Source organism: Phocoena sinus, chromosome 10 (genome assembly GCF_008692025.1).
Source record: "Phocoena sinus isolate mPhoSin1 chromosome 10, mPhoSin1.pri, whole genome shotgun sequence".
NCBI classification, from domain to species: domain Eukaryota; kingdom Metazoa; phylum Chordata; class Mammalia; order Artiodactyla; family Phocoenidae; genus Phocoena; species Phocoena sinus.
Genome location: NC_045772.1, coordinates 52,986,688 through 53,012,883, shown reverse-complemented (window position 1 = coordinate 53,012,883; position 26,196 = coordinate 52,986,688). Strand labels below are relative to the sequence as shown.

The 26,196-nt window shown below is 40.1% G+C and overlaps 1 protein-coding gene across 6 annotated transcripts in view; it reads left to right on the top strand.

Annotated features, from left to right (window-relative positions):
* The window catches only part of SRGAP1 (SLIT-ROBO Rho GTPase activating protein 1), a 274,730-nt gene that overhangs the window by 152,667 nt on the left and 95,867 nt on the right, over positions 1-26,196 (top strand). For 4 of the 6 annotated variants that reach the window (XM_032644932.1, XM_032644931.1, XM_032644930.1 and 1 more), the window contains one exon: positions 7,486-7,548. In XM_032644932.1, coding sequence (XP_032500823.1) covers positions 7,486-7,548 — 63 coding nt within the window. Of the gene's footprint in view, positions 1-7,485; positions 7,549-12,629; positions 12,652-22,572; positions 22,711-26,196 lie in introns of those variants that run through there. The other 2 variants (XM_032644935.1, XM_032644934.1) reach the window with 2 other exon arrangements.

The window sequence follows — 26,196 nt, the reverse complement described above, 5'->3', positions numbered from 1 at the left end:
TTATGAGTGACACTGGTGTACGTGACTTTGCACTTTTGCCTGCTCACAGGCTGAGCACAGTCGAATGCCACATTTGCCTAGCAGTTACATTAGTAAATATTCTAGGAGATGCCCCAGATATTTCCTTTAAGTTTTGTCTTGTTTCAAAATGAAGCTCTGGTTCCCCTGTATCTATGATTTTTTTTCTAACTTTCCCACATTTTCTAGTGACATGGAGTTTTTTTTTTTTTTTGTGGTACGTGGGCCTCTCACTGTTGTGGCCTCTCCCGTTGCGGAGCACAGGCTCCGGACACGCAGGCTCAGCGGCCATGGCTCACGGGCCCAGCCGCTCCACGGCATGTGGGATCTTCCCGGACCGGGACACGAACCCGTGTCCCCTGCATCGGCAGGCACACTCTCAACCACTGCGCCACCAGGGAAGCCCTGACATGGAGTTTTATCTAAAAGAATGTTGATTATTTTTCGCCTTAGGAATGCAGTAGATCATGAGGCTAATTCCATACACTGATACTTAGTTGTGATTTTAATAAGTACAAATCCATGTCCCTTGACAGATAGAAAGGAAATGTGCAACTACACTATAAATATTATAGCTTGCTTCAGGCCATTAAGCCCAGCCCCAATTTTTCCATTAGGCATTTTGGGGGATGCTGTTGCTGCTGTCTTCAGAGTTTACATGAATTAAGAGAATCTATTATTATAAAGACACATGAACACGAGGTCTTGGAAATGTAAAAGCACACACACCGTAGAGGTATGGCCTGACCCTTTTAACCAGAATTTCCGTCCAAAACTCACTGAGCGTGAGACACTATAATCATTTGCAGCCCTCTCATTAAATATTTAATCTGGTTTTCCTTCTTCTCTCTTAGTCTCACTCTGACTCAGCATAAGGTCAGGATTCCTTGACTGGTCATCACAATAGATTTACTTTAAAAATAACTCTGTGAGAGGCCAGAGGCCCTCTGAATTGGTCATTTAATCCAGCCATATAGATCACTTGATCGTTTGCCCAATGTACTCAATTATGGTTGTATTAATTATGCTCTTCGTTCTGCCTTCCTTTCTCCCCTTTCTGGGAGGTTCCAGGGAGCAAGCCTGCTGTTCTCCAGGAACAGAGATACTGGCCAGGGTCCACCCAGTGTAGCACTTATCACAGTGCTCTGTATAGGAAGCTGTTTGGGCACACCTAGCTCCTCCATTAGACTGTGGACTCTGGAGGGAGGAAGCCATACCTTACTCACCTCTGGGTCCCATTCATTCATCAAAGGTATATCGAGCACCTACAGTGTGCCAGGCACCACGGCAGGCCCTGGGAACACAAAAGTGATTAGGACACGGTCCCTGCTTTCAAAGAAACCCTCTGTTTATGAAGAGAAAAAGAAACATGATGAGCGTAATAATAACGGGCGGCATCAGTTTAACACTCAACTGTGTGCTGGGTTTTGTGTTAAGTGTTTAATAAGGACCATCCCGATAAAACCCTGTGATGTAGAGGCTGTTGGTATCTCTGTTTTGCCATTGAGGACACTCACAAAATTATTTAACTTATGCACAGACAGGAGAGTTTGGAAACAGGCATCCAGTTTTAGAGTTTGAACAACTAACCACTAAATCATACAGCCTAGAAGTGATAATGAATGAATGTATTATACAGTCACAAAGAAGGGAGGGTCTAATTTCTTTATTTGAAGGACAAGGTGAAGTTACAAGAAAGTTTTCACAAAGTAGTAGCATGTAGGATTGTACTAGGCCAGAGAAGGAAGCAGAGTCTGGGCAATGAGGACGGCATGGGGAAGGCAGAGATGTGAAAGTAGAACCTGGGACTGAGCAGCTTATCAGGCTAAAGGATGTGGTTTGAGATTTGTGGAAGGTAAGGTAGACTAGTTTGACAGGGGAAGTTATGAGTGATTTAAGAAATTGTAACTCTATCCTGAAAAAAATATAGCAAGAATTTGATGGGTTTTAATCAGAGGAAGGACATAATTAGCTCTTCATCTTTTTTTGGTGGGGGGAGGTGCTGCACCACGCAGCTTACAGGATCTTAGTTCCCCGATAGGGATTGAACCCGTGCCCCCTGCAGTGGAAAGGCAGAGTCCTAAACACTGGACTGCCAGGGAGTTCCCTAGGTCTTTATCTTTAAAAAAAATTCTCATGACGTACCGAAAAACAGATCAACCAGAATAGATAAGATTGGTGGCTTCTCTTTCAAGGAGAAGAAGCAAGTCTTGGATGAACCCCAGATTCTGACATGAATGACACTATTGTCCTGGAAGCGATATAAATTCATTATAACCCTTTTAGAAAGTAATCTTCCAGTGTGAATCCAGGGTCTTTAAAATGTCAATACTTTTATCCTGGTAATTTCATGTCTGGGAATTGACACTAAGGCAACAGGGCAAAATGCAAGGTATGACTTTATTTATTTATTTATTTATTTTTTAACATCTTTCTTGGGGTATAATTGCTTTACAATGGTGTGTTAGTTTCTGCTTTATAACAAAGTGAATCAGCTATACATATACATATGCTCCCATGTGAAGGTATGACTTTAGAACAGCATTCATGATAATAGTTCAGGGTGATTAAAATATATTGGTGAAATTGAATGAATAAGTAAGTAATTGAATGATTGATGGAAAATAGTGGAAACATTGGAAACCGTAATAGAAGAATGGTTAATATACATTCACTGTGTAGTTATTTTAATCAATAATAATGTTCTGAAAATTATATAAGTACATGGGAAAATGTATGATAACTGGAAGAAAGCAGAGTAGAAAAAAGATACTTTATTATTATAGAATGATTACAACTCAGACCTCTGTTTAGATAAATAAACTTGAAGGAACTACACCCATCAAATTATAATGGTGGTAGTTTTGGCCTTCTGTTCTCTATTTTTCCAATATTATTCAATACACTTAATTCATTTTTATAATGAAAAAAGGTGGAAACTTCGGGACTGTTCATTTTGGACTTATGTTTGAATTGTCTGAAACATCAAAGCGATAATAAATAGGAAACAATTAGAAATTGACTTGGTATTCAACTCCGGGTTTACACATTGGAGACATTTAATAAATGTCAACTGAATGGAAGTTCTAACCATTTTCTTTCCCCTTGGGTCAGAATCCTAGAATCCTATTGCAATGCATTAGAAGTTTTTACCATCATTTGAACTTATATAGGCCCACAGAATGGGGGAAAAAAACCTGTTCGCTTTTTCAACTCCATACCTGAAGCAGTTGGAGGGGACTCTCCTTCCCTGTGCAAAAGTAATTTTAATCAGCCAATCGCAAATAACATGAAAAATACTTTATTTCAAGCATATATCATTTCATAAAGTTATTTTTTTCTCTTGTACAAAGGGAGCATTGATTGCTTTCCTTAATACCCGTATCCTTTTTCTTACCTAGCAGCTCTGGGTCAAGGGTCAAGGGTCAAGGGTCTGCTCTCACTGTTTTCAAATTTTTAATGAAATGGAATCCAGAGGTATACTTAAACCTATTGAAGTTTGAGGGACTTTTGATAATCCAGATATTTTCTAAAGGGTTTCAGTGCATTAGTTGAGAATGTCAGCATCCTGTGTGCCACATCAGATGTGTTTTGTTTTAAGATTGCTTCTCTTGGGGTCCAGAGTCGTATTTAGAAGAAAGGACTGTTTTTCACTGTTACCGTAATAAATTGGAGACATGTTTAAAGTTGGGGGTGGGGATAACATGAGGTGATCTTGTCGTTGCTTCTATGCCGTGGGGACAGGGACCAAGCCCCCAGCACTCAGACTAGGACTTGATGTTGTCTGGCCCGGGTACCTGTGAACAAAAGGGTGTGCAGATTCATGCTTCACCCTTCAGTCACGTGGTCTAATGTTTCAGAGCACAGCCCAATTCTTTTAACAGTTTTTGCAGGCAAAAGGAGTGGTGCAGGGCGGGGAGAAAATGGTTAATTTCGAGGCTACTGACTAGGCCACGGAGAGTTTAGACTGTCATTCAAAGCGAACATCTAGGCGGAAACTTCAGTGATGTGTCATGAGGGTAGCTGGGGCTCTACCTACCTGAAAATAACTTGCCACCAACTTCTCACAGAATTTAAAGTTCCCACTGAAGCCTGGCTCCTTAACAGCCTCTTTCATGAGTTGTATATATCTTATCCCATTGGCTTGAGGAATTATCCATTTCCTAGTCGATGTTTGATTAATTCATCTGGTACCACCAGTAGTATACCCACGAAAATGGAACATAGATAAGTTCAGTGTACATGTATGGCAAGGGTGTATGGATGTAAGAAGGACTCAAGGGCTGGAGCACAATACTTGAGGCCCTTCCAAATCAGGGGTCACTTGGGTGGATCTAAAGGCCAGGGTAATGGGGAGTGGGGTGAAGGACATCCAATTCAATTCAACCGGTATCTGCCAAGCACTTCCTACGTGGAAGTCAATGGAATAAGTGTCCGTAGAGACCAAAAGAAGGAAGAATAGCACGTGGGCTTTTCACTCAAGGGAGTTAACCGTTACAGTGTCTGCGAAAGAATTAAATAATTATAACATTTGTGGGATGTTTACTGTGTGTTAGGTACCGTTCTGCGTTCTGTGTATGTGTCATCTGGTTAATGCTGTCATCGACCGGATGACGTAGGTACCATGACTACATTCCTGTTACAGATCTGGAAACTCAGGCACAGGGGAGTCCAAAGCCTTTGAGACTTCAGTCCCAGCATTCTGACTCCAGAGTCCTTGCTTCGAAGTGTTATTCTATACTGCCTCCCAGTCAGATGTTTTATATTTCAGGGCCTCCGAGGTGAACCAAAAATGTGAGAGTGTGCTCAGCAGAGAACAGTATGTCTGTTTTGCCAGACTTCCTCTACCTCATTACCTGAAATCTTGTAAACTGTGAAATGTACAAAGAACCTTTTTGCTCTTGTAAGATATTTGACTTGGCTGGTTTAGCAGGCCCTTATCGCCCCAAACCCAAGTGTTCAATATGATCCTAAATATTCTTGGCTTGCAGTTAATTGGACCTAAGGGATTTTGGGGGTTATTGTTCTAAAGTCTTAGCCAAGAAATATTTTCTTTTTGGACTTGCTACCTGAAATGCGGGCAGCTGAGCAGAGTTACTTGGTAGCCTTTGATCCCATTAGAGAGTTCTGAATTGGTAGCTCAGATCCTTGAATGAAATATGATATTAAAATAACACCAAGCTGAAGTCATAGGAGATTGCAGTGTAATGTATATAGTCAGAATAGCCAAGATTTAAGGGAAATAAATGAGTTTCAGTTGGCTTCATTTGCTCACTTGTGACTTTCCTTTCACCCTTCAGTGATTCTTAACCCACCTCTTCACATAGCAGGGACACAGCAAAACATAAAAATCTCTGACTCAAGTGTAGGGATTTTAAATCTTTCAGAGCTCGATAAACACCAGCACCCTTTATCACTCCAAGAAAACCCAGGGACAAATGCAGCTAACGAACTTGAATTTCTCGAAGTTTAGCTATTGCTCTGATGTCATCTTCCCACACTATTTTATGTTCACAAATTTTTGCTTCAGCACATGTGGCCTTTTTTAAGGGAGGCCTAACCCAATGACCTAGTGTTGGCAGATGGACTGTGTTTCATCTAGATCCTCTGATTTTATTAAGGGTGGTCTATGGACCTTTCTTTTCTGCCCTCTCACCAGTGGCCAGCCTTTACCAAAGGCAGTAACTTCTTCAGCAAATCACACAAACAACAGTATTTCAGCTTATTTACAGATTCATTTAGCAAGTGCTGATTGGAAGCTTCCTTTGTGCCCAGGTGGGACCTGGACTAGTGTCTTCTTTAATTCCATACCCTCGGCACCTCACTTGCTTCACCCTAGTTCTGGCCTCGTGTCCAAGCACTGTGCAGGACACTGGGGTCGCAGAGCTGATACAGATATGGCTCTTACTCCCAGTCCTGACAGCCCAGTAGGAGACACATAAATGAACCGTGGATGTTGTTGTTATTGTCTCAAACTATAGATTAAGCCATGCTACACATTTTTTTCCATTTTCTGTACCTGACTAAATACTGAACTCAAAACAGGAAAAAAGGGCTTCCCTGGTGGCGCAGTGGTTGAGAGTCCGCCTGCCGATGCAGGGGACACGGGTTCGTGTCCCGGTCCGGGAGGATCCCACATGCCGCGGAGCGGCTGGGCCCACGAGCCATGGCCGCTGAGCCTGCGCGTCGGAGCCTGTGCCCCGCAGCGGGAGAGGCCACAGCAGTGAGAGGCCCGCGTACCGCAAAAAAAAAAAAAAACAGGGAAAAAAAAATAATTTGGATATATGATTTCCTTTAAAGTTAACTTACAGATTTTGCTGAAAAAAAAAAATTCAAATACTCCTCTGTCAAACCCTCAGAATTAGCCTAGGGAAGGATATCTTAAATGCTGTCATTTACCCACTGAGTGGAAAAGTAAAACTCTCTTTTTTGTCTTAATGAAAAAATAACAATAATAAATGCAGAGGCAAAAAGTATGTGGAGCATAAGTGGCCTTACCAACTCACTACTGTGAAAGTGTTTTCTTAAAATTAAAATTGTAGTCAGTCAAAGGGAGAGAGAAGTATCATATGATATCCCTTATATGTAGAATCTTTAAAAGTGATGTAAATGAACTTATTTATAAAACAGAAACAGACTCACAGACAAAGAAAACAAACTTATGGTTACCAAAGGGGAAAGAGGTGGGGAGGGATAAATTAGGAGTTTGTGATTAGCAGACAGAAACTACTATATATAAAATAGATAAACAACAAGATCCTACTGTATAGCACAGGGAACTATATTCAATATCTTTTAGTAATCTATAATGGAAAAGAATCTGAAAAAGAACATATATATATATATATATATATATATACACACACACATACATACATATACATATACACTATATATACATATATATATGTATATGTATAACTGAATCACTTTGCTATACACCAGAAACTAACACAACATTGTAAATCAACTATGCGTTAATTAAAAAAAATTTTTGTCGTCAGTCACATAGTTATTTTGGAAAGGGAGAGTAAATTTCCCTTTTGGTTTCTAACTTACCTTCTGGGGACTCACACTGCAAAATTCCCTTGTGATGGTACTGAGATGGGAAGCAAGATGCTGGAATTCATCTTTTCATGACTTAAGTTCTGCAACTCAACTTTTGAGCAAGCACGATGCTTCACCCTCCTTTTTCTCACTCTTGATAAAGTCTGATTTGGATGGTGGGAGAGCCATTCACACTGTCCACTTCTTTGCTTCTGTCCAGCCAGTGGTAACCATTGGTGCACACATCTAGCATTTAGAAAGGGCCATTTGATCAAAGATGTTTATTGTATCAGGGTCGTGCTGGCCTTCCATTGTGTTATACACATTGTTCTATTTTCAGTCAGTGGACTTCTTAAGATGTAAGTCATCTGGAGACAAGTTTCTGTTACAGTTTTTAATATTAATTTTTTCTCATTGCAGAGCAAAGAGATTGCATTCCAACTTCATGAGGACTTAATGAAGGTTCTTAACGAGCTCTATACGGTAAGCACGTAATCTTTCTTTTGGAAAAATCTTTGGTTTAGAATTCTGGTTTGCAGAAACACTTCTCTTATTAGAACTCATTCCAAGCTAAAGTGTTGATGGATGCTTGTCTGGTTGAAATGTGGAACCGAGTGGATAGATGGCACGAGACTGTTTCAAGTAAATATGTATATGCAGTCAGAACACTTTAAGAAACTGGACTATAGTTGTCCCCAAAAGAATGCTTTTATATGGTTGGATTATATGTGATCTATTCATATATTCAGTTCCAGAATGTTGAGGGGGAGGGGTATCTATTTTTCCTTCTTGGCAATAGTTTGCTTTTCTGAATTTAAGTTTTTTCAGGTTAATGCATATAATCAGAAGAAATTAAAGATTAACTATTAAAAAAACAAAATCAGTGATTAGTCATATGCCTATGTATATTTTGTTTTATAATTAATGATATTATTAAATACAAATTCCTTTTGGAGGAATTTAACGAGTTTTTATTTTATAAGAGAACAACATAATGAGAATTGAGTAATGTTAATTTGTTCTAACTATAGATGTTTGCATTTTCATTACACAAGATTATTTGAATTTTTCTTTACAGGCAAATTAAACCTGAAACTTATTAAAATGTGTTTCTTGATTTACAAATTCATTTGCTCCTAAAAAGGAAGTATGTAAAATACAGTTTTGTGAATTAAATTGCTTTTAATGCTCCACTGATACTTGCTAATTAAAAGAACCTGTAGTTTTAAACTTTATAAAATGAGTGATATTCTTATAAAATCCACTTTCCAGTTTTATTCTACATGTGTGATAAATTTGTGTTTTTATGCAGCATGTTTGCTACACCTGTGCTTTTGAATTAACTTGACAGTTTCTAATTGCTTGTTCCTCCTTCAGAAACCTTTAACTTTATGTGCAAAAGCCTCGTGTTATAAGGTCATATCCATATAAAAGGCCATTTATTAGCCCACGCTTGGTGTGATTTATTAATTTCTGATAACCTAAGGTATCAGCCATTTCTAGAAATCCTGGATGTAGAATTTAAAAGTTAAATCAGCATTGTGCCTCTGAGACTTCCACAGAAGAAATTCTGTCTTCTTCCATTGAACTATTTTAAGATGAGGGCTTCATGGCACCTTCCTTGTGGTTCCCTTTGCTTGGGCATTGTTTTACCTAGAAATATAAATCAGTCTCTAATACTTTAAAAAATAAATCTGGTTGTCATGGCATCATAAACAAGAGCCTGTTGTTTATGGTCTGGAACTAGTAATACTAGTCAGAGCAACACTGGCGAAGATAAACTTGACTGTTGAATACAAGAAAATTTGGTAGAATGTCATGAAAATTTTATCTCAGTGAGGGATGTGTATAGAGAAATTCCTCCTGGATTCAGCCTATCAAGTGGAATTAGACATCTAGGAGACTCTATAGTTGAATCAAGTAAGTTGATAACTCCTCAAACCTCTCATCAGTATCAGTCTGAAAGGCTGAAGGAGCCAGATTCTAGAAAAGGTCACCAGAGTTTAAATAACCCTGTCAGTCATTTAATCTCTGAATCAGTTGAGGAATCAAGGCATAGAGGAGACAGGCAATGAGGTTTTAATTAGGTAGTCTGTAGATCACTTTGAGCTCTTGGGAGATAATTTTACTTTAACCAAACCAGAGAGCATGCACATTTGAGGTCAGATGTCATGTTCTGTGGGGAAAGACCATCTTATTATACACACACACACAGACACACACACACTTTTTACTCTGAAAGATGGACTCTCTTGCAATTTAAATTCAGATACATAAATTCTGTCATGTTCAAATGAAATCTATCCATTCTATATATTCAGTTTACATTCAGAAAGGAAGAAAAAGTGAGGAGTGTTTGGACAGGGGACCAAGGTTTGGGGGAATGCGGTTTAGGTTCTTTATTCATCCGCTGACTGGTCACGAATAAATTACCTTCTGAGTTGCATCATGCATAGAATTTGTTACAACTGATGACATAATAATGATTGTTGAAGTAAGGTGTAAAATATGTAGCCTGAGTGAATTGAGGCTGCAATTTTATTGCCTTTTCAAACAAATATCCACTCCTCCCTTTCTCACAACCCTTGATACTCCTTGGGAGTTGAAGGTGAGCTCCTTTTTGAGAGGTACATTAACTTCCTTGAACCAGAGGAATGCTTATTATTAAATTACGGTCCAACCTTAGTGGTGGGCAGTAGCCTTATGTGTGGGCTTCCCTGCCCCAAGATAGTTCTCTCACAGGTCTATTGATTATTCCAAGCATTCTATCAGAAGGCTTTGTCTTAAATAAAATACAAATGCCCAGGACAAATAGAAAGAGATGGACCATTTCTACCTTAAAATGAACCGAGTTTCATCAGATTCTTTGAGAACAGGTTGTATCCATGGGGCATGAAGGCCTGGACCTCTGAGCAGGAGAGAGAGGATGGTGGCATCTGAGTGCCATCTGGAAGGAGAGGAAAGGCTTTGAAGACATGCATCTCCTTTTCTATATTTTCGCCTCAACCTTGCCTTTATTTACAGAAACAGGGCCTCAGAGTGGTTTTGAACCTACCACATGGGCCAGCCACAGCAGTTAGGATTACTTGGGCCTTGAGTAACAGAGGTACTCAGAATAATGGTGTAAACAAGATAGAAGTTTACCCTCTCTCTCACATAAAAGAAGTTCAGAGGTTGGCAGCACAGGACTGGTATGGAGGTTACATAAAGCCATCAAAGAATCGGGCTCCCCCTAATACGCTGTTCAGAGAAACATAATTGTATCTTTGTTCTTAGAGTTCAAGATAGTTGCTGGAGCTCTAGCCATTACATCTGCTTTCCTGAAATGGAGAAAGGAGACTCCAACAGAATGGAGAAAGGAAAGAAGGGCAGGTCCTCTGTCTCTTACGAAGACTTAATGAAGGTTCCATATAACACTTTCATATGCACCTCATTGGCCAGAACTTAGAAACACAGTTTCACAGGCTTCAAGGAAGTCTGGGAGTTATAGTCTTTTAGTTGGCCAACTAACTGACAGTTAAAAATTGAGGATTTTGTTAATTTGAGAGAGAGAGGGAGATATTTTTTAGGTAACTAGACATGCCTTTCAAAGTAGCTAACATTTATTAAATGCTTATTATATATGGCTAGTTATTGTGCTAAGCACACGCATTATTTTATGTAATCCTCACAGTGTCTCTATGAGGCAGATACTATCATTATCCCCATTTCACAGATGAGGAAACTAAGGCTCAGAGAGGCTTGCCTAGGTTGCACGATAAGTAGTAGAGTGGGATCTCAAGTCCAGGTCTGGCTCCAGAGCCTCTGTGGGTCTGTCATTTTATCTCTGTTGCCATAGTTTTGGGAAACCATTCTCTAACAAAGATCTCTAAATGTTAATGCCACCCTAACAAACACAGAGCACCTAAGCCATTTATCACTTGCTCCTTTGTATTTTTTTTAAATCAGTGGCATTAATGTTGCTTTAACAAAAACATAGGTGAAAAATTGAACATGTGCCTCACTGGCAACCTGTACTTCTTAGAAATGTTCATTTAAATGATCTAACAAAAAGGAAAAAGAAATAAAATGAAAAAATACAAAACCAACAACAGAAAAAACTAAAAAGTTAAAATTTTAAAAACTAAAAGTTAAAATTTAGTTAAAAAAAAGTCCCATAACAGATGGGACTCACTGGGCTAAAAAGTAAGAGTGAACCGAGATCTTCAAATTCCCTTTCTAAGTCTAATCCACTAATTAACTTCCTTTTCAGTTTAACATGTGAAAGAGAACTAAAGTAGGGTTAAGAAAGCAGGGAGACTGCTGTGCTTTAAGGAAACAGAATTGACTGGACTCACATTGAACTTGAATTTGAATCTCAGCTCACTTAGCCAATCTGGGCATCTGTATTAGTCTGGGAGAAACAGAACCAACAGGAGATTAGATAGATAGATAGACAGATAGATAGATAGATAGATATGGGAGAGAAATTGATTATAAGGAGTTGATTCGTGCGGTGTGGAGGCTGAGAAGTCCCCAAATCAGCAGGCAGCAAGCTGGAGAGCCAGAAGGTAGTTCCAGTCCGTCCAAAGGCCTGAGAACCAGGAGAGCTGATGGTGTAAGTTCCAGCCCGAGTTCAAGTCCAAAGCAGGAGAAGACCATGTCTCACCTCGAAGACAGGCAGAGAGAGCAAATGCTCTCTTACTCAGCTCTTTATTCTATTCAGGCCCTCAACGTATTGGATAAGGCTCACCCATGTTGTTAGGAAAACTAGTTTATTTATTCCACAGTTTTTGAATGCCTCCTACCATGCCAGCTACTTGTAGATGTACTGGGGATGTATAATAGATGTGAATAAAAACAGACCCTGTTACTTCCTCTCAGGGCATTTATATTCTAGGGAGGAGAAACAGACAATAAACAAGTAAATATATAGTATGGCAGGTGTAAGTGCTAAGAGAAAAAATAAAGCTGAGTTAATACAGATTAAGCATTCAGAACAGTGCCCGGCACATAGTAAATGCTTAATAAATGGAGGTAGTTAGTGTCATCCTCATTGTCATCTTCCTCATCATCGGTGAAGTGGGGATGGCAACAGCTCCTTGTCTGCCTCTCAGCGTAAAGGTGGAGATCAGGGATGATATTAATAGTAATTTCAGATGGTTTTTATATATATACATGGTTTTTCCTTGTAATCAGTATATATTAGTTTTGTACAAAAAGAAAAAGGATGGTAACTTCCTGTAAGAAAACCAAATCAATACGAAATGTGAACAGGGCTGTGACTGGGTTAGTGGAGAAGTGAAAAGGCAAAAATGGAAAAATGGTGACCCAAAAGGTTAAAAGGAACATTCAAACCAAAATTGGCCTTCATCAGTCTGGTAAGGGGCTCATCATAAAACAGTGGTTTGAAGTGTTAAGCCTGTCCCCTCAGACCAAAATCTCAAAAGGTTATGCTGTATTTTAGGGGAAAAACAATTATTTGTCCTATATTAATATTTCTTTACTTTGCCTAGGTTTTACAGCATTATACTCAGTGTTTTGAAAAACAAGGCGCTTACCATCCTCAGTAAGCAAATTCTAACGGAGATTAACACAGATGTCATGGTAAATCCACGTGAAATTGATTGTTAATTATATGTAATTGATGATTACTCTCTCCATACATCAGTGACACACATGGCTAGCCAGAGGCAAGAGATAATCCATCTTCAAACTCCATTAAATTAAGAGGAAAGAACTGAGAAAATGAAGATTTATCCAACCCTTACCATGAGGCACATGCAGGATCCCATTCATTTCTCACAGCAGTCCTATGAGGCAGGTATTCCTAATCCCAAGGTTACTAATGGGAGCCGGGGCTCCAGATAATTAGCTCAGGGTCACACAGATAGTAAATGAATGCTCCAAAATCTCAGCCCAGTTCCATCCCCAAGGCCCATCAGTTCCCCACTGCACAGCCGCCTTCGGGAAGGATGTGCAGGACAGGTGGGGAGAAGAAGGGTGGAGCCTGATCTAAGAGCTAAAACTCAGAGTTGAAACTTTTATACTGCACGCTCTGATTGCCACTTATAAAAACTTGATTGAGCTTTCCACATTGTTGATGTGGGTTACAAAATGGGCAAACCCAAACGGCTTTGGGTTTGCACACTCAGCTTTAATATTAGGATATGTTCATTTGGGGGGGCAGCCTCTTTAAAACATAGCTTTTCATATAGCTGTAGTGTTCTATGTGTCAACACCACCTGTTTAGCTGTGTGTTCTCACATAGTGATTAGTGCTAAGTATCCATTACTGGCTATTCCATGCACCTTTGTTTTCTGCCTTCTGAGCTCTAGCTCTAATTTGCCTAACAAATACAAACAGAGAACAGAAGCTGTCCCAGTACAAACCCAAGTCTTTTGAGCCTCTTGTACAGGAGTTATTTGGAAAACAGGGTTTCTGAATGCACACAGGTATCCACGCTGGCCTTTTACATATCTTTGAACCAGTTTAAAATGTTAAAATAAAAAGCTAATTATTTTTAGAGGAGATGGGAGGGAAGACACTGTTTATTATTTCAAGCCCTTCTTAGAAAACTCCACCTCTGAGGACTGCTGAGGAAAGCTTCCTTGGCTGGCTTTGTGAGCCTCCCACAGACCAGGAGCTAATGCATTCTTCTATAAGAAGAAACATGCCCCAGGCAAGGTTGAAAGGTCATTCTGAAAAAGCCCAAGATACTTGCCACATCCTATCAGAAGATTTTTCTCTGTGCCTCCAAGAGGTTTTTGGGTTTTTTTGTTTTGTTCTGGTTAAGTATTTATTTTAGCTCAAGGACATTTGAAGTATTTGAAATATATATTTCTGTAGTGAAAATGCAAATTCATTGCTTTGAGAGGGACTACAAAGAGGTCTGAGTCTCAGAACACAACACTGAACAAAGAGAAATAAGGCATGAGGATATGTAAAAGGCTCCCCCAAATGAAAACCTCTCTGGAATACCACATTCTCCGTGATGCCACCTGGAAAACTTTTAAAAAGCAGTCTATTTAGAGATCCTGGGCTGACAAAGTGTTTCCATATATCCTTGCCCTGGCTTTATTACTAGACACTTAGATGGAAAGAAAGAGAGGTATTGGGATCACATGACTCCCTGCCAACTTCTGAATTCTAATCTTGGCCTTGACACAGACTGACTTTAGAGACCAGACACAGACTGACTTTAGAGACCAGGTTCAGTAGTTTAACCTGGATTCCTCTTCCTGCCAAAACGATTGAGATTAATAAAATTTCCATTGGAAGACTCTCTAAAGACAGCCGTTGTTTTTTTCTTTAATTTTTTTAAAAAATGTTATTGAAATATAGTCGATTTACAGTGTTGTGTTATTTTCAGGTGTACAGAAAAGTCATTCGGTTGTTTATATATTATATATATTCTTTTTTTTACATTCTCTTCCATTATACGTTATTACAAGATTTTGAGTATAGTTCCCTGTGCTATACAGTAGGTCCCTGTTGGTTATCTATTTTATATAGAGTAATGTGTATATGTTAATCCGAAACTCCTAATTTATCCCTACCCCTGCCAGGACATCTGTTTGATAAGAACTTTATATGTAGATGTCTTTTAGGGTACCCTGCTAATTAATGAGGTGAAATGCTCGCTAGCTCCTGCTTGGAATTTTTCTTCTCTCTCTGAGATTTGAGCATTAGTTATGGTTGGTGCTTATGAACTACAAATAAAACTGTCTTTTAAAAGAAGTGAACAGTATGGACCGAAAACAAGTATTTGGCTTAGAAATGAAAAAACAAAAACGTGTTAGAAAGTATAGTTTAGTAAAAACAAAACATTTCTAAAGCATGTTTCATATCAAGAATCCTTCTCAGAGTATTTTATCCAAACTACTACATTCTGAAATATAGTAGTATGACTAAAATGATTAGAATGCTTTAATAACAGACAATCAGAATGTTTCATTTGTATTGGGTCATTAAGGTACTTAGCTTTGTTTATCATTATTCATCAAAACCAAATATATAAGACATATACATAGAATAAATCATGGGCATTTTCCTTAGATTTATTGTCTCAAAATGGACTAGAAATGTTGACCAGTAAAAATCATGTGAAGGGAATGAAGATCTAAATCTGTTGATCCGGGTGATCCATTTCAACATATCTTAACTCACTTGATTATCTGATAGAATTTTAGCACTGAATGGGCCTTTAGAAATGATCAAATTAACCTCCTCATTTAGGGAGACCATCACAGAGACTCAGATTAAGTGATTAACTAAAGTCCCAGGTTGGAACTGTAACCCAGGTTTTTATTTTAATTCAAATTAGTAAATAGGGCCCTACTATGTATGTGCTACTGTGATGGGAGCTTTAGGCAAGACAGTACCAGAAGTCTGGCAAATAAAAGCTGAACAAGGACTAAATAGCAACAGCTAACCCATATCTGGTACTATTCTAAGCAATTTATATAATTAGCTCTTTAAATTCTTCCAACAGCCCTACAGGGTACATGAGGCACAGAAAGGTTAAGTACTTTGCCCAAGGTCACACAGCTAGGAAGTCTCAGACCAAGCAGAGTCAAAAGGCTCAGCTCGCACACTGTACTCACTTTTGCTTAATAGATTTATTTATTTTATTAATTTAATTTTGTCTGTGTTGGGTCTTCGTTGCTGCGCACGGTCTTTCTCTAGTTGCGTCAACTGGCGGCTACTCTTCGTTGCCGCGGGCGTGCTTCTCATTGCGGTGGCTTCTCTTGTTTCAGAGCACAGGCTCTAGGCACACGGGCTTCTGTAGTTGTGGCACGAGGGCTCAGTAGTTGTGGCTCGCAGGCTCAGTAGTTTTGGCACACGGGCTTAGTTGCTCCGTGGCATGTGGGATCTTCCCGGATCAGGGGTTGAACCCGTGTCCCCTGCATTGGCAGGCGGATTCTTAACCACTGCGCCACCCAGGAAGACCCAGTACTCCCTTTTTAATGGTGATTATAACTTAAGGCAGACCATTATGTACCAACAGAAAGGTTCAGCTAGAGGGCTTTGGAGTTTCAAAGAGAGAGGTCCACCCTGAGGATTAAGAAAAATTCAGAGAGGAAAGGGTCTGAAAATGGACAGGATTGTACGAGTAGGACAGATGGAGAGAAGTTGGGGAAGGTTTTTGAGGCAATAGCAATGTAAGCCAAGGCATCCAATTAGGACGAACACAGGCGTATTCATAGAATTTCCCTCTGGAGCCACATCTAGAGAGTAAAGGGAAAAAAATCAGAAGTTGAAAGATTTCAGGAGAGTACCAAATGAGATTCTAAACGACATAAGCAGCAAAACATGGTTAGACATCTGGTCAAAAGCAATTAGAAAGCTCAGAAATCTTTCTTGCATAGATTAACAAAGGCCTCTCACCTTTCTTCTTTTTTTCTCTCTTCTTTTTAATAAGTGGAGTGAGAGGTATTGAATTTGAGAAACAGGTTTTTGTGTCAAGTTCTAAACCATTTTCCATTAAAAGGAAAGGATTCCATATCATTCTTTCCATTTTAGTTGATGCTACAATTCCAAGGGTTTCAGGTCTTTTATGATTTTAAAATTCTACGTGTCTGGTGTCCTCAGCTTAAATATTTCATATACTAAACCATATAACTTAAATGTCTAATACACACGTGTTATGTTGAAGACATGTGAAACATTTCCCTGAAAAGAATTAATGCCAGTGACTTTGAAATTCTAGTAAATTTGTTGGCCTTTCATTATACATGTATTTTCCCCCTCAGCGTTGCCAACTGCTTGAAACTCTCCCTTCACCACTTCTGCTGCCACTGTGTTCACTATGGCCCTGGTTAATATGTATTCCAAGTGCCAGTTTGTGGGTATCATTCTTTCAGTAGCTTAAACTTGTATTTCAGGGCCTCTGAAGACTTCTTATGAAAACGCTTTTTGAAACAAGGACTTTCTGATGACCTTCCCTATCACTGACTCTCTCTGTTGACTTGTTGGGCAAGGATTAAGTCTCTTTGCAGCTCAGTTTCTTTGATGGATAGAACAAAGACCATCCCTCTGCTCTCAACCTTCAGGTGTGTGAGAGTAAACAAGTGAGCATTGACACTAAGCACTGGCTGAGGCTCTTGTGAGCTTTAAAGATATGGTGGGGGGGTGGTATTTCATGATTTTTGTAGCAACCGTGAAACACACTGTTTGCCAGTTACCACTGTAAGTGCTTGGCATGTATTAATTCATTTTATCTTCACAACAACCTTAGAGATATGATTCTTATTCCTAATTACAGGTGAGAATACTGTGGAACGTGATGAAAGGCAAAACAAGGATCTGAACCCAGGCAGTCTGGTTCCTGAATTTAACCATTAGATCTGTTGAGAAATGGAATAGGTTATCTTTTAAGACGGTGCTCTCCTCCTTTGTAGAGTGGCTGCCCAGCACTTGTATGGAGAGGGTTTGTGATTTGTAAGTTTCTAGGATTTACGGAATGCCATTATTCAGCGTTCGTTCCAAATCTCAGAATCTGTTCCCTGTCTCTAAGTCAGTTAAATGGAAAGTACTAAAAGCATAGTTGCCTCAGCTGTAAAATTATTAGAGGATCATCTCTGTTGCATCCAGGTGATGCACACTGAGAGGCTGGGAGGAGCCTTTCAATAAATTTATAGGTCCCGTTAATATATTGATGGCAAACAGCCCTGTCATCAATGAGTTAGACTTGTGAGATATTTCCATGTATGGTGTTGGCTGCTGGGCTAGATAGAGGTCTCCACAGCTCCGTGTAAACCTCCCAAGGACTTCCTGGAGAAGCTGACACCTGATTTTATGACAAAGGAAGGGTGGGAAGGACCTTCCAAAAAAGCAATTCGTGTGTGAGGGAAAGCACAGATGCATGAAAGTGCATTGCCTATGCAGGGAACTCCACGTGCTTGAATATTGCGAGATTATTAGCAAATCATTCATGTCAGAATACAGGGAATGTTAAGCTGGACTTTGTTCAAATCCTCTGCCCTTACCAATTTCTCTTTACCCCACTACAAATGGAGTGCTTGAGAGACAAGAAAGGAAAACATCTTCTGCAAAATTAGAAGTTCCTGGATAAAATGACATTCATTTTATGTTAAAAATCTCTGATCATTGTGAAGTGGGCAGATATTATACCAAATTGTTCATTGCTCTCATGAAAAATAATCCTGATGAACCTAGTATAAATCAATAGAGAATAAAATATAATTGGATTTCTAGTAACAGAATGTAAAGGAATCAAAAAAGATAAGGCCGGGCTTCCCTGGTGGCGCAGTGGCTGAGAGTCCGCCTGCCGATGCAGGGGACACCGGTTCGTGCCCCGGTCCGGGAAGATCCCACATGCCGCGGAGCGGCTGGACCCGTGAGCCATGGCCGCTGAGCCTGTGCGTCCGGAGCCTGTGCTCCGCAACGGGAGAGTCCACAGCAGTGAGAGGCCCGCGTACCGCAAAAAAAAAAAAAAAAAAAAAAAAAAATATATATATATATATATATATGTATAGTTAAATTTAGCACTTTGAAAAAGATGACTAATGCCCTGCTTTAACTTAAATATAACAGTCAAAGATAAAAGCACATAGCAAATCCTTGTGTCAACCCTGCACCTACCAGATAGTTCCTGGGTTTTCCTCCTTAATGAGCACTTGATGATTGATCACTAATCAGTTTGAGAGCTAATTAAAGTCACTAGAGTGATAGATACCCCAGTTTAAGATTCATCAGTATAATAGTACGTTAGAGTATACAGGCATTGTTCATTTCTAGATATTTTCTGTGCAGCAAAGCAGAAGAGCATGGCCTCAGAGCCCATGGAAAATTCTAGGAGGAATCTTATGTCCTCGGCATAGCATGGTATACTGTTTGCTGCCTCAATCAACAGAAGCAGGAGATAATTAGTATAATTTGTTGTTAATGGGTTTTTCCTTTTGATTAAAATTTATCTGCCATCTACCCTGACACTGAAAAAAATCAGCCTCTTTAGCAACTGAGAAATATATTTTATATATATGTATTTCCCCAAACAATAAATACTTGTGATACTTAGTTGTTGAAATCATGGACTCATCGAATTTTAGAGTTGGAAAAGGCCTGAGCGATTACATGGTCCAGCCACGTCCTTTATAGGCGAGAACGCTCTGGGCCAGCAGGGTTAGACAGAGCCTTGCCACAAGGTCACAGTCAAGGCCTGGCAGACTGAGGGTTCACACTCTTGGATATTTAGGACCTGAAAGCTCCTTCCACTATCACAGGCTCTTGTAGGTTCTTGTTGAAGATGGAGAAGAAAATAGTAAATCTCCAACAGAAAACAAAACATGAATGACAGTCCGGGTGCTCTTTTCATATAGACTGCTAGATGCCATCCTATGTTATTTCCTCTGAGCATCATCAGATATTCTCCATTTCAGGGGATGTATTAAAATTCTCATGGAAAGAGGCCTTTCAGTTACATTATCAGTTTTTCTATGGTCAAACCTCTAGTTTGTGCTTTTTCTTTCATTCCACAGTTTTCAAAGTGTTTGAGGTTCATAGTTTTATTTGATTGGTTCCCTAATTTTGGTCCTGTCAGGAGGCCTCATGTTGCCATCTCTAATAGATGAAACTTACGCTGAGGGTCAGAAAGACTGAGGTTACAGAACTATTTTGCAGCAAAGCTAGGACCAAAATCCAGGTCTGTTGGATTTTATAGACCTACAAAATGCTGCTCTTTGTAATTACTCCTGAAACAAAACCTTTAGCACCACACTGAACAGAACAGAATTATTTTGGGGACTTTCATTAGCCTTACTTTCTCCCTTTGCATATGTGTTCTCTGTCTTTCCCTTTGTTTTGTTTATTCTCTGTATCTCTGTTGCCCTGTCATTTGGTTGGTTAGCAGCCAGCAGGGTCCAGAGTCCCAGACAATGCCTTTTGTTCAAAGCATTTGTTTGGATTATAAATATAATTCGATGATAAATTCATACTGTTTTACTGATTTCATTTCAGTGGAGCCACAACATACCTCAAGTTTTCTTTGATAAACTAGCTATAAAGACGGGATCTCATGCTATTTAATCGTTCATCTTGAACTATCTGCTCATTTCTAAAGCACTTTGCTAAAATTCTTCCCATACACATAAATGGAAGTATCACTTCTTTCCTTTCCTTTACCTCTGTTGGAAATGATAGTCTTTCCCGTCATGGAGAAATCATTACCTATTATTAAAATGAAATCTTTTGTGGTAATTTTTTCAAATAGCAGTAGCTGACATTTACTGTGCACTTATTACATGTCAAGCTCTTTTTTCTGTGCTCTTTACATGTCATGACACATCTAATCCTTCCAACCACCCTATGCATGCAGTGAGTAAGAATGTTATGCCCATTTTACAGGGAAGAAATGAAGGCACAGAAAGGTTAAGTTACTTGCTGAAGATCACACAGCAAGTGCAGAGGCAGGATTTGAGCCCAAGCAGTCTGTTCTGTGGGTCTAAGCTCTTAACTGCCAGTATACTACCTCTCAAAGTGAGTTCTCCGATAAACGTTACTTTTCAAATATAATTAAGTTTTGTAAATTCTGCTTTCATTGACTTATAGTGAACCATACAAGCCTGGGGAAAGGAAGTGGGAAAGTTCATCATTGTAACAGTCCTATTGACCACTCATTACCTCGGGGATCAGCAGCTTTTCCAGCCCGGATGCCACAAATGAGAATAAAATATACTGATAAGTGTCCCTCACAGGCCTTAAGTGGGAGATGAGGCATTGGGGTGGGAACTGAGATCCATTGTGGGCATTGACTGAGTAGCATTCATGTTCTGGGTGAGATTCTCCTGTCTTTACATCTTTATATAAATAAAATATATCCCCCCCTCCCATCCCAACTTTCTGTCCAGGTGAGCTCCCAGACTTAAATAGAAGCTGAATAAAGGAAGCCTAGGAGTCTTCTCCACCTGACTTGCACTCAGCCTACCTACCCTGAAGTCCATGGGTGCTTCCCTCCCCACCTCCTATTTGTCTTCAGTAAGAGTAGGCCTGCCTTTGTGTCTTTACCGGGTAGGGACTGTGTCTTTCATCTCTAGCTTCAGAGCCTAGCACGATGCCTGGCTTACAGATACTCAGTAGCTGTTTGGTGGATGAGTAAATGCAGATCACTACGCACTGCTCCCTGAAACCTGGGTAATTTTCCAGTAAATTACACTTAATTTTCCAGTAACTGTCAGCATACATCAAAAAGGGTGTTAATGATGAGGTGGACATTGCAGAGAGGCTAGAAGCCTTCCTAAGTGTGACTTCAGGTGGTGTGTTTTATGAACATGTAGGTATCTGTGCCATCAACTCCTGGGTACTCGTCACTGGTATATTAGATTAGTTTTTAAGAGGTTTTGGCTGTCCCGAGTTGTAATATGAAACAGCAGGAGAGGCCTCCATCAGGTCTGCTTTTGCTGTACTCAGTTCTCCAGCTGCTTTGTCTTTGGGAGGCACTGGCCTGCACCTCTCTGCTTAGAGCCAGAACATGAAGCCAGTTAGTCTGGCCGCGGAGCCTGAGTACTCGCTTCTACATCATACCTTAGAAACTGTCAAGAAAGAGAACTGCCCACCCTGTTCCTGTGCTTCCCAGGCATTGTATCACTTAATCCCAATTTCACCTCAGAGGAACTGGGGCTCAGGAAAGTTAAGAAACTTGCCCAGCTGATACGCAGTAGCACGAGAACTCAAGTCCCGGTCTGCCTGGCTCTGTATTCGTCGCCAAGGTTGGCTCAGTATACTAAAGGGCAGGAAAGCTCAAGGTTGCTGGTGTAAAGATCGCAGCATGCAGTGTTATGATGCTGTCTGAGAAGTAGCTCTTGCCCACTGCCCCTATTTAAACTAAGCTCCAGGGACACAGCCTGGCTCAGCAGAGGCTATAGTCTACACAGAGGAACAGAGGCTGTGTGAGCCCCTGAAGGAGCCAGGCTTACAGCACAGCTCCTGGGGCTCAGCCTAGGGTGGCCCGGGAGCCCTGCCTTCCCCACGAACCTGAGAGCTTCGTGGGAATGGACTTCCAAGGTGGTGGTCCTACCCTGATGGTTTTGTTAATCTGGCACCGGCAGAAACTCGGTTACAGTTAGAGCCCTCTCCTGTATTGATTATAGAAAGGAGATCTTTGTCTTAGGTTGTTGGTATTTAAGGAGACCTAAAGAATGTAGTTTCTCAGGAGAGCTTTCTGTGATTGATGGATTTAGTAAAACAGCAGGCTGTGTGTGGAATTAGGAAATACTGTCACTAACATACTGCTTTTTACCAGCCCACCTGCCAACCACAACACCCTTTTTTTCTGAGATGCCATAAATCCCAGTGCTAACTGTATTTCACAAATGATTTAGAAATGTTTGCCATCCCATCAGTCCCGTCCCAGGTATTTACTGGTGGTACTGTTTTGGGTGCCAGGGATGGAGAGGAACAATGTATTTGTTAAATGTATTTGTTAAATGAATAAATGAATGGGCAAGCTGAATTTAAAAGGATTCCTGTCCTTCATTTGTTTCTCACCAGATGCCTATTTTACTCCTCCTGTATATAAAGCAATATTAAGGACCTGGAGTTGCCTAAAATATTATTGGTGGCCTCACTGAACTTACAGGACAATCCATGATACTGAATGGTACACAGATATCTGTAACACACGGCACAGAGTCTGAAGTGCTATCAGTAAGTAGGTCTTGGAGGTCGGAAGAACAAGACCACTGTGGCTGGGGACCCAGGGAACACTTAGCAATAGGTGAGCTTTGACCTTGCCCTGGAGGATGAGTCAAAATGGTAACAGCAGGGGATGCTGGGGGAGGGCATCCCAGGCAGTGGGATTGGATTGTCTTGGGAAAAGGCCACGGAGGCAGGAAAGTACAAATTTTGAGGAGGGAGTTAAGTGATTGACTCAGTAGTATACAGAGTGCTGCTTGGGCTGGTGTTGGGAGCAGAGCGTGAGAGCATTTGAACTCCGTGGTGGAGGGGGTCGTGTCAAGTTTAAGAAAAGGTCAGAGAGAGTGAGAACAGAGAAAAGGCCCTGGAGCTGTCATTCTGGATTCTCCTTCCTCCTTTCCATTCCCTCTTCTTCATGCTAAATCAGGTCGCTTCACATCCTGCCTATCTTCACCGAATTACTGCTAAGGTACTGCTATGACCATACTGTTCACACCTCTATGGACTCACCAACCCCCTTCAGAGTAAATTCTATACTACTTAGTTGGGGTTTCAAGGCTCTCCTCATCTGGCCCAGTCTTATTCTTCAGCTCAGTTACCCCATCATCCACTACCCTGGACTCCCTTCTCCACCGTCTTGTTCTCCTCATGCCCACCTCACCTGTGTGGGTCGCCTACCCTATTACATCTTTCCTGATACTGTCCTCTCAGCCCAGATGCCCTCTCATTTCATCAGTGTCCATGAGAATCTCCAAGGCCCATTTTTTAAATTCTAAAAACTTAAACTCTTAGAAGATGGAAACCAAGTCTTTATTTTTATACCCATCAGTGCCTTACAGGTGCTAAACACCAAGCAGATGTTGAATGAATAAATTATTATCTTTCATTCCTTCTTTTCCTCCATTCCTAAATATGACCAAGAGTAACTGTATCCCCCAGATAAAGAGGCCTTCCATTTGTATAATGCATTAGACCTTCTGAAGGTCACGGCACAGCAGTCCAGAGCACTGAATCTGGAGCCAGACTGCTGGGGTACCACCCATTGCTTTGCCGATTATCAGCTGTGTGACCTTCAGCAAGTTACTTAACCTCTCTGTGCCTCACTTTTCTCATCTGTAATATGGGGAGAATAAAGGTACCTACCTCATAAGCGTTTTTAGAAGGATTAAATAAGCTATTATTGGGCTGTCCAAAAAGTTCGTTCGGGTTTTGCCGTAACATCTTATGGAAAAACCCAAATGACCTTTTTGGCCAACCCAGTATTTGTAAAATGCTTAGAACAATGTCTGGCACGTAGTAGGAATTATATAATGTTTGTTTAGCTAAATAGATACACATTACATATATCTCCATATATATATATATATATATTAGTGGTATAGATTATATACATATATATACACACATATGTAGTAAGTACTCAGTAAAGGTACAGTTGTACCCACACACAGGGACCATGTACAATTGGGTATCCGCAACAACCTTGTAAGGTGAGCAGAAGTGTTAAATGACTCTCCACACCTAGTAACTGGTAGATCCATTCCTGGAACCATGTCTTCTAACTTCTGAGCCAGAAGTCAAAAAGTAGAATTTATACCCTTAATCGACTGATCTCCAACACATGGATAGTTTTCAGATACACCATGACTTCTTGACACTGAATATTGAAATTTACTATAGATACTTTAATTACTTTGATTTAAAGTACAAGAGTAGTGTCAGATTCATTATATAGGGTCTGTCAGTAAGAAATATACAGTTTCTGTCCAAAGTTTTTATATAGGATTTCACATGAGGTGAGAGGTACATGAGGTAAAGAGAGATTGGTAAGGGCAGAGGATCTGAACAAAGTCCAGTTTAATATTCCCTTTATTCTGACATCAATGATTTGCTAATACTCTGGCAATATTCAAGTGTCACAAAGAAATCCATGATGTGGTCACTTTCTACTTGTCTCTATTCTTCTTGCAGTTGAAGACAGAGCAGGGAAGATAAATTGAGCGTGTTCAATGGAGAATTATGCCTGAGGTTTTAGTAGAAAAGAATTCAAATAGGAAAATATGCTATTGGAGTACATTTAAATGGATATATACCTATCATGTCATTTGGTATGCAAAGGCTTGTGTTTGCATTAAGCTGATGGAGAAGCTGTTATTTTCTTTGCAGTATATATTCAAAAGCTTTCTTTTACTTCTCTGAAAAAGAGAGAACTGTCTGTTATTTTAAATACAAAACACATTTAACTTCTGTCAACAGCTTACATTTTAAATAATGCAGTTTGTACTGGCATTCATTGTCTGCAATTAGAGTTCTCGAGAAGCTTTTAGTTTTTTCTCTCCAACTTTTAAAATTCATTCATTGTAACTGTTGACATTTTGGAGAACAGTGGAAACCCTAAGTCAAACTGGAAAAACAGAACAAAGACATTACCTTTCTGGAAATTACTATTGAACCGGGTGGAGAATCCTCAGCTATTGTGCTGAAGCACATTGTGATGAAATATTTATACCCTCTTCTTGCTAGTGTTAGGTCAGACTCGAACGTTTTCCTTTTAACCCATGCTTAGCAGCCAGCTCAGAATCCTTAGTGCCTAAAGCTTAGTTTGTGCAAATTACCTGCTTACAGTAGGCCTCAGCATCTTAGTAAAGCAAGAGTCAGGAGTTCAGGTCTTTTCTTCAGGATGTATTTAAAAGCAAGATTTCTCAGTTACCCAGGTCTGTCTGGGATGCCTTTTCATCCAACTATGACGGGAGGCACGTGTTCTCATTTCTTCCTTCCTGTCAACTAGCAAGAAGACAGCCGAGCATCTGTGTGTCTGTGTGTGTGTGTGCGTGTGTCTGTGAGTGTGTGTGAGATTGGTTGTTTTCACCCTCTCATTTAAAGATGTAACTGGAACCAGGACCCAGACAGCCTGTGGGTTTGCTTCAGGCGGGGAATATAAACAGAGCCAAGCCTAGAAATGCCAGGTGTGCAGTAGATTCATTGACCTCGTTGTTTGCCCAGCTGCACGGGGACTCCCATTTCATTCCCCAGCTGCTTCCTAATGCTGTCTTATTTTTCTTTCAAACTGGAGTAGCCAACCAAACCACACCCCCAGACAGATTTGATAATTACTAAGAAGAGACAACTTTGCAGTTACACACAGCTCACAGAAAGCCGCCATGACTTTGTAGTTTGGCCCGCACTTTGTTCTCGTTCAGCAGTGCCTTTGACGTAATTAGCTAGCTTATGATTTTAAGGGAAGACATCATCAGGTTTTATGAAAAGTAAAGCTCTTCATTAACCCTGTGTTTTACTCTTTAAAATAGTCATCTTAAGAGTGTGTGTTAAGTTGAACCATAAGTGCTGATTTTCTACCTTTTTCATATAACCTACAAAAAACAGCAATTTGGTTCAACCTAAATAAATATATTTATTCCAGTGTTGCTTCCAGTCTTCAAACTATTTTAAAACTCATCTTTTGAAATGAGAAAAATCAAGTTCCTTACTTTAAAACAT